General features: G+C 36.9%; 1 protein-coding gene across 1 annotated transcript; it reads right to left on the bottom strand.

The window, feature by feature from the left end:
* Nucleotides 1-1,198: 1,198 nt before the first annotated feature.
* LOC131049975 (AP2-like ethylene-responsive transcription factor ANT) lies at nucleotides 1,199-5,357 on the bottom strand. Its single transcript, XM_057984127.2, has 9 exons — nucleotides 4,599-5,357; nucleotides 3,819-4,506; nucleotides 3,595-3,677; nucleotides 3,388-3,396; nucleotides 3,192-3,280; nucleotides 2,881-2,954; nucleotides 2,744-2,794; nucleotides 2,493-2,569; nucleotides 1,199-2,360 (listed from the first exon to the last, which is right to left on the bottom strand). The coding sequence occupies exons 1-9, from the start codon at nucleotides 4,852-4,854 to the stop codon at nucleotides 1,561-1,563; spliced, it is 2,127 nt and encodes a 708-aa protein (XP_057840110.2). The 5' UTR covers nucleotides 4,855-5,357; the 3' UTR covers nucleotides 1,199-1,560.
* Nucleotides 5,358-8,999: the final 3,642 nt, after the last annotated feature.

The raw sequence follows: 8,999 nt of genomic DNA, 5'->3' as shown, positions 1-8,999 counted from the left end.
TTTAATTTAGGATGTTTCAACTGAGTTATCAGCCAGCTCCAGCAAATTTTCGCTCTAGAACTTCTGTATAAAGTCTTGGTCTGGCAAATGGTATTATGATCAGTTCTTATCTATTTAATTTAGGATCTTTCAACTGATTTATCAGCCAGCTCCAGCAAATTTTCGCTCTAGAACTTCTGTATAAAGTCTTGACCTGGCAAATTGTATTATAATCAGTTCTTACCTATTTTATTTAGGATCTTTCAACTGAGTTATATCAGCTTCCTAAACCTTCTAGTGATCGGTCCATTTTCATTTCAGATGAAACTCATTTTCAAATATATTTTTAATTAAAAGTATTCTTTATTTTAAATATAGATGAATGATTGTGAACTTTGCAAATCCTTGCTACCGATGCCATATATGTTTAAGCTCTAGGTGAAATGATGTGTGTAACAAATTAAAAGAAATTGTATGCTAATGAATATTAAAAAGACAATTTGATATAATATGTGATTGATTACCAGTAGTCACAAAAATGAAACTGTTACAAATCTCTGCTTGTCTGCGCTACTAAATTGATGTTCTTTATGCACATTCGTATCTCTGAGCTTAGATATTTAAACTGTTTGATTTTATATTTTTCTAGACCAATAAATTTAACTTCCTCAAAATAAAAATATATATAAATTCCTTTTTCTTCCTCAAAATGAAGATAATAAAATATTCGAAGGAAAGATTCTAAGCATCAAATTCTAAAAAGTATTGAAAACCCCTTTCAACTGAGCATCAAGAATCTCAGATAAAAAATAAATCTCAGAACCTCTCTTAACTCGACCCGGGGATCTCAGCAGATGGGAAGGTACATGAATTATTTGGTTATCCACAGAAATGAGTACCTTTGTCTGCTTTGAACTGGACAGTTTTTATTATCCTTCAAACTGCTGCAAGTTGTGTGACTAAAAGAAACATTTATTGCTGCTTAGTTGTAAAAATCTCAATTAGGCTTATCACCAATTTGGAATATAGTAAATTTCCGACTCCTTTGTCTGAACAAAAATTTCTCATGTGCATACTTGCATTTTTTCCAACTTTTTTCTTTGATGATTTAGAATGTGCAAACAGTGTACGTTCCTTGATTATCGACTGAACTAATAAAGACATTCAGATAATTGCCATTAAACACATTAAACAAAAGAGGGATCTAACTCCACACAACTTGACATAAAAGCATTTTCTTCAACGATTCAGAATTTCGTATACAAAGGTGGTCTTTTTGGCAAAAATTTCTGGTTTACCGGTTGCCGATATGAACTTGGCTAACCCAGAAACAAAAACTTCATCCTGTCAGAGAAATCTACATGTGTTTGCCGCTTTGTTTGCAAAACTGAAATAACAAGTACGCTGGATACCATCTTTTTTATTTCATGATAAAATCTCGGAAGTGACAATTTAGCGAGCTTTAACGTGATCCTCCTTGCTATTTCTTTTAGCCATCACAAACCCAAAATGCGGCGAAATGCAATTCATGATTTTGCAGGCTATACACATGTGATTTGTTTGTTATATACAGACTCTGAGTCATTCATTCCACAGTGCAAACATTGGCAAATGACCAACAGAAATATTGGGCTTTGAATGCAATGGTTGTACCGCCGAAGGTGGGATCATCCATGGACTGGGGGTATTATTACTGTTATCATATTTGACCAATTTAGTTGCAGGGAAGAACAAGGCCTGTGGGAAATCCCCTCCAGCAATCATGTTGTCGTAGACATGGGAGATCTTGCGGTGGGCCACGTCATTCTCACTGCTAGAATTCACAGGGCTATCTACTGTTGCCGTGTTCGCAGCAGAAATGTCTGTCATTAGACCGCTGGTTTCTTCATTGTTGGATGCATCCAAGCCAATGAGATCGTGTAAAACTGCTGAATGAGAATGCCCGCCCCCAAGTTGAAGTGATTCGACAAAGGAATGGTCGGGCTTTCGATCCTCCTCGTGCTGCTCCACCCAATTGCTCACCACCTTGTTTGAATCATCAGAAGGAGCCTCCATTAGCTGCCAGTCCTGAGTAACGTTATTAGACGTTGCCCCATCAGTAGCATTCATACTGTTACTCTTCTCAAGATATTTAGTACTACTGTTATTGCTGCTGCTGTTGTTATCCTTGGCTTGTAGTTGAAGAGGAGGGCTGTCTATACTGGGCTCGGTAGAATGCTCAATTTCTTTGTTGCGTTTGGCTAAATCTGCAGCGACCAAGGTGTTACTTGAACATATCACTTTCACGTCATACTTGCTGATATCAAAATTGGTTACGGCACTGACGCCACGGAACTTGATGGCTGCAATATCGTAGGCTTCTGCAGCTTCCTCTTGGGTACCTATTAACATGTTTAATATCAAAAACATCATACACACTGCTACCGCCTCAATACAGGCTACAACTCTGAGCAAACTACTAGTATGGAAAAGAAGCTTAAAACATTTGAATCATATGTTTCCAATACACTTACTGAATGTCCCAAGGTACAGATCCTTGTTGCCTGCAACCCTCCCAATACGAGCTTGCCATCTCCCGTGCTGGTGATGCCTGATCCAATGCCATAATCACATTCAAACAGAAACTTATTCATCCTTGATCTCCACAAGTTCTCATTTTCGAAACATTCAGAAAAGAGATGCCAACGAGCACAGTAGTACGTATGTTAAGACGTTTTCCGTGACAATATGACCAGAGGCTTAGAACTCCACATTTTAACCATACCTTGTAACACCACGGTATACAGAAGCTCCCCTTGAGAATCCGCTACTTTTCCTGCGTTAAATAAAATTCCAAACACATCAAGCTAACACTCAAATTTTGAAACTTAATGTCAAAATGCTACAACCTCTACCCCTAACCTTCTCAAATTGGCAACGTATTCCTGTCTGGTCATATTCTTCATCTCCTCAAGTTCTTTTTCATATGTTTCCAGCTGTTCAATATGCAAAATCTTTCAGGCTTTAAGGCAACAAATTAACAAGAGTACGCGGTACGTTTGTTTAACAAATTTATAATTGCTTCAATAACAGTTTGATACGATTATCATAGCGTATAAACGAAAAACAGTTACTACAAGGAATCCTGGAATTTTTTTAAAAATAGATTAATGGAGATATCAATATGAAATTACATTGAAAGAGGTAAGAAGATCATGAGATAAATATTTTACCGGAAAGTTTATGTGTGTGGAAGGACCCCAGTACTTGAGAGCAGCCAAGTCGTATGCCCTAGCTGCTTTTTCTTCTTTGTCATAACCTCCTGAAACCATTAATACGAAACAGTGGCTTCCAAATTAATCCTTACATGAATATTTGACCTACCCTATCCAAATCTATAGAAAGTTATCTGAAACTTAAGAAACGTACCCAAATAAACTGTAGATCAAAGAGATGCAAGGAACAACCGATCCCCAAGCCGTTCATGGTAATAAGAAAGCACGAGTCAAATTAAAGCAACAGAAAGCCATCACAGCAACTGCTTAAGGGCAATGAAGAAGAACCAATAGCAATGATGAAGTTAACATTTGATACTGTGTACGAAAGCATGAAAATTTACTGCCCACAGTGCTTTACCTTGTCTTCCTTTTCTAGTCTGGCCCTCCTTCCTGCAACTATTGTCCCATAAGTGCGCTTCATAGCGCCCCGTCCAGCGATGCCTGAAAAAACGCCAAAAATACACTCATCAGATAAATACACTCTACACAACAACAGAAATTCCAATCACAAATACGAAAGCTTTTTATGTTGGAATTCTAAAATAGTGAACAAGGGAAAGAAAATAAGAAAAAGAAACCGACCGTGTGACACCACGAAATTGCGAAGTGCGTTGGCCGAAAGTATCAATTGATTTGCGAGGAAGCGGCGATTTCCCTGCGCCTCTTTTCCTGCTCTCCACGAGGCTGTTCGCCTGCGGAATAATGATGGCTGAGTTGGACTGCGGGGTCATTGATAGGGTGAGAGCTTGATGAAACTCCCCACCAAGGTTCGACTTCCCGGAGGGACTAGTACACCCCAATTTGCCCGCGTTAGGGTTCTGCCTTAGCCACGTTTTCAGCGCCGACATGCCCAGAAATCCTGAGGCCGGAGGAAGTTGCGTGCTGCAATCCTCAAAAGCCTGGCTTACATTAACATGATAAGGCATTTGCATTTGCTGGGACTGTTCAACAAGCTCCGACATATGTTGCTGCTCATACGACTGTGAAGACTCCACTGGTACCCCCATTCCACTCAACGCGTGAAAGGATGGGGGGACCTCCTCCCTCTGTCTGCACTGCAGAAAGGGCAGGTTCACATTGATTCTATGATTATTATTACCGTTGCTTTCAGTATAATACATGCTCTCTTGGTACTGGTTTGCCATGGATGCACCGCCCAGGAAGTCCTCCAGCTTCGGTCCTTCACGCTCATCACTGGTTCGACCAAACCCAGAATATTCTGTGCTTAGAAGCTGCTGCGGGGTTTCGACTCCTGTCCCCTCGCGCCAATCTGTAGCCAAAAGAAAAAATCAACCCAAACAAAACACAGCAGCAGGTCATATAAAACATTAGCAGCGGGGTAAAAGGGAGAATTTCACGCACCTCCATTCCTGGTATTAGCATTGTTGCTGCTGTTGTTATTACTGCTGTGCGAGCGACCGAGAGCCTCCATTATACATAGAGACCCATCTGACCTCAGCGGAAGCTCAGCCATGGGAGATGAAAACTGCCCACTCGGCGCCGTGTTCATCCCGTAGCTCTGGTCAAACTTATACTCCATGCTCGACTGTGGCTGCGTGGAATTGGCTACTAGATGTGGCGACAGCGAGAATCCAAGCCAGTGATTCATCGGTTTCATAACAAGGCACTAAACAGGGGAATATATGGCCTAGGATTATGGAAATCCTTCTCTACAGGTGAGATATTCAACGTTGGATGATCCCAAAACGCCAAAGGGTAAAGATAGAGGGAGACTTGAAAGGGAAAATAACAGCTGCCCTCGTATTTCGCTCCAGATCTCTCAAAAAAACCCCGCTAATGATTGGCAACTAATAAGATCAACTCAGCAATCACCATGGTTCATTGTGCAAGGAAAAGAGAGAAATGAATGAATGAAAACTCGTGCGCAGAAGTAACAAAAACACTCAGGGAAAGGAAAAAAACATTGATAATGTCGAGGAGATTCGAACCGCGACCTAATCGATGCCCGGTGAGATGATGATAATGAAGTGATTGCAGGTATATCGATATAATTTCCCTTGTGCACCCTTAAAGCATGTAGGGCTGTGTGGTCTGTGGACTCTCCCAATGTCTATCGGAATTATTGGAACGAGTGTGTGCGTGAATATAATATTTGCGAGAGACCAGATTTTATACGAAGCCAAAGTGACAATAGCCTCGAAAGTACTTGAATGCCCTTCAAGCTGGACAACAGCCCCCTTACCACGTCATCACTCTACACCAGCTCCTACGGCTGGCCTGCATACACACTTTTAACCTTACCTCTTAATGTCCTACTACTTAACGACTCCTTGATTTCTTTTAACCTTTCCTCTTAAACGTCCTAGAAATAGAATGGGAAACGAGAAGGTCGGATCCCTTTTTTCCGTCTTTAGGGTCTTTGGTAGCTTTAATATGTAGTGGAGACAATTTTTCCCACTTTCTAACATGGGGTTTTTTCAGTCCTATTAAATGAGGAGAGAAGCATTCTTAGTACCTATGTAAGTAGTATATTTTTTTATTTGGACTCCCTGCCTTTTTCAGTTATATAAATGGATAACTTATATGATAGTAAAAATTAAAAGGAGTCGTTTCTATAAATTAGAAGCATTGTATCGATAAGAGGTACAACAGGTATGTTGATGGAGAATATTTTTTAAGTAAAAAATTATATTATGAATTTTAATTTTAATAGATAAATAATATAACTTAAATGTGTTAAAGATAAGCTTAACATGTATAATTAGAATGATTTTTTTTAGTTGTTTAGTCATAAAAGGGTTTGATTTTTTTCAATTAGTTTAGTAAGTTCTATTATGTTAGTGAGGATTTAAGATGGTGATGGATAAAATAGTGAGGAGCAACGAAAAAAAATTGAGATGGAGAGATTATGTTTGGATGACATGATAATTTCAACAAACGAGAATTCTAAGACTTATCAATTTGTATATGAAGGTGTTTAATAAAAGCATACACACCTATAAAAAAAAACTAATGTATTGTGATAGAATTGGAGCAATGAGACCATATTGTAGGCATGATCTAGTCCATGGTCCCTAAAAGGTTAGGATTCATTCTCCTTTGGTTTCTAATTATAATTCGATTTATATATCTCAATTCTCAACATCTTGTTTTAACAATTAAATTCAAAAGTGTGTTAATTTTCAAGTCTTAATCACTCTCAATTATTTTAGTACATTTATATTTAAATATTTGTCAATTAAATCGACTTAAATTAATCAACTTCAATTAAATTTATTTAAAATTTAATTATTGAATTGAATTATATAAATTAAACTTAAAGTACATTTTATTTCCCTAATAAGCTCTTAATTAATTAAAGTCTAGCTTATTTACTATTAGATTTATTAAATTATTTTTAGGATGTGTTTATTTTGTAGAACATTAATGCTCTTAGATGAGGTCAATAAGTTCTTACATATTAGAAATGCATATTGACTTCTTACACACATTTATAGATGCTAAATTATTGAAGAATTCAAGTAAGAAAAATTCAACGATTTATATGAAGTTGGATATAAGCTGCATGATTCATTTTAAGAATGATTGAAAAATAAATCACAAGGAACTATTAGTATCCTCTAAATCTAATATACAAATATAAAAAAATTAGTTCTTATCATCGACTTCTCTTTGAATTCACGTATTTAAGTTCATGCATGAAATGTCACTTTTACATAACTCGAACATAAAATTATTCAACTCTTTTATTTCATATTTAAACATATGTACAAATGACATATACACTCCAACCACCTCTCAAATCTACTTTAAAATAATTTAAATTAACATCAATTTTTGCATTATCAAAATTAAATAATACTAGCAATTACACCTTAGTGTGCAATAGGTACGCCGAATAGATGTAGAAGGTCAATTTGGAGAATTTGGTTATTTTTTTGTTGCATACATTTGTGCATCACATGAAGCCACTTATCAAATGGTGTTGTTTAAGCAACAACGGTCTCAATGGAGAATTGGTTGCTAGAAATCAACTATGCATCCACATACAAGGGTTCAAACATGATTGAAATAAAACCATTGAATCAGAAAGATAATCATGTTTCATTACCAAGTGGGAGAGGGAGAGATACACAAAAAGAAATGGATAAAGAGATAGACAAACAAAGAGAAGTAGAGATAGGAAAATAAAGATAAGATAGGGGGAGAGAGAGAGAGAGAGAGAGAGAGAGAGAGAGAGAGAGAGAGAGAGAGAGAGAGAGAGAGAGAGAGAGAGAGAGAGGAATTAGGGAGTGGATGTATATGAGTGAGAAAGAGAGAGATAGAGAGGTAGATATAAATAAATAGAAAAGAAGGGAGAGGGAGAGACAAAAATAGAGACATGAGAGAGAAGTAGAGAGATAGAGAGATAGATGTAACCAAGGAAAGAGAGAGGAGGTGTGTGTGTGTGTGTGTGTGTGTGTGTGTGTGTGTGTGTGTGTGTGTGTGTGTGTGTGTGTGTGTGTGTGAGAGAGAGAGAGAGAGAGAGAGAGAGGCACTAAGTGGGGGGAGAGATAGAAAGATAGAGGAGAGATGGAAAGATAGAGATAGATGGATAAAGGTGGTGAGAGAGAAATAATAGAGAGAGGGGGGGATAGATAGAGAGATAGACATAGGGAGGGAGAAATAGGGGAATGATGTGAGGGAGAGAGAGAGAGAGAGAGAGAGAGTGTGTGAGAGATATAGAAATAGAGGGATAAATAAAGCGTGTGAGATATATATATATATATAGACATCTAAAAATGGTCAACGCTTGCGGAGTCATACTTTAACATTGGTGCATTGCCTTATTTTAGGTATTTTTGCATCGCATTAACATTTCTTCTATGTCACACACTTGGTCTTTATCATTTGCGAGCATCGAGTCCTTCTTCTGCATTCCTCATTTTTCTTGCTTTCGAATTAGGTCTTGTCGATAGCAATATTTAATCATGATTTTGGTCAATCTTGTCAATCTCATATCAACTTGTCAATCTCGTCGTTTTACGATCGATTCGTCATCGATCCTTGTCCTCTTCAATCATGTCAATTGGCGCCTATCAATTTGGTCTCTTTTATCAATGTTGGTCAATTTGTCAATCAATCTCAATTGTTTATCAATCAAATCATTTATCAAGTCAGAATCATGATCACATTGACCCTACATCAATTATCTTTTGTCAAGACCTAATTGTCGTCCTTGCATTTCTAATTCATCTTCCAAGGTTTTATGATTTATTCATTTAATCTTGTTTGTCATTTTCCCTTTAGGTTAAATTATTTATTTATTTATCCTAAGTCTTCTTGTCGCAATTAAATATTTATTTAATTGGCTAATTAATTCCTCCTCTTTTTGTAAATTAATTAATGAATGAAAAATTATTAATTAATTTACCTAATTTTCATCAATTTCCTAATTTCCAAGTCATCATTTCTAACCTAATTTTCTAATTTCTTCTAATGTCTATTTCTATTTCAAATTCTTGTCATAAATCCTTGCATAGCAATTTGTCATAAATTGTCATAACTCCTTGCATAGCAATTTGTCATACACTTGTCATAATTTTGCTATTCTTGATTTGAATTTCCATTCGAATCAATTTCATGCTAATCTTGTCTTTTCTCCAATTCATCTATAAATTGGATGAATTTCTTCAATCATGGCCCCCAATTGATTAATCAATCACGCTTCTAGTATCTTTATGTTGTTTTGCCAATCTTGCTTTCATCTCATGCTTATGCACTTGTAGGTGAGATCCACAAACAAAGCAATTTGAAGGAGAA

Source organism: Cryptomeria japonica, chromosome 2 (genome assembly GCF_030272615.1).
Source record: "Cryptomeria japonica chromosome 2, Sugi_1.0, whole genome shotgun sequence".
In the NCBI taxonomy this organism is placed as follows: Eukaryota; Viridiplantae; Streptophyta; class Pinopsida; order Cupressales; family Cupressaceae; genus Cryptomeria; species Cryptomeria japonica.
Note: the sequence above shows the minus strand (reverse complement) of the source record. Positions and strands in the feature narration are given on the sequence as shown.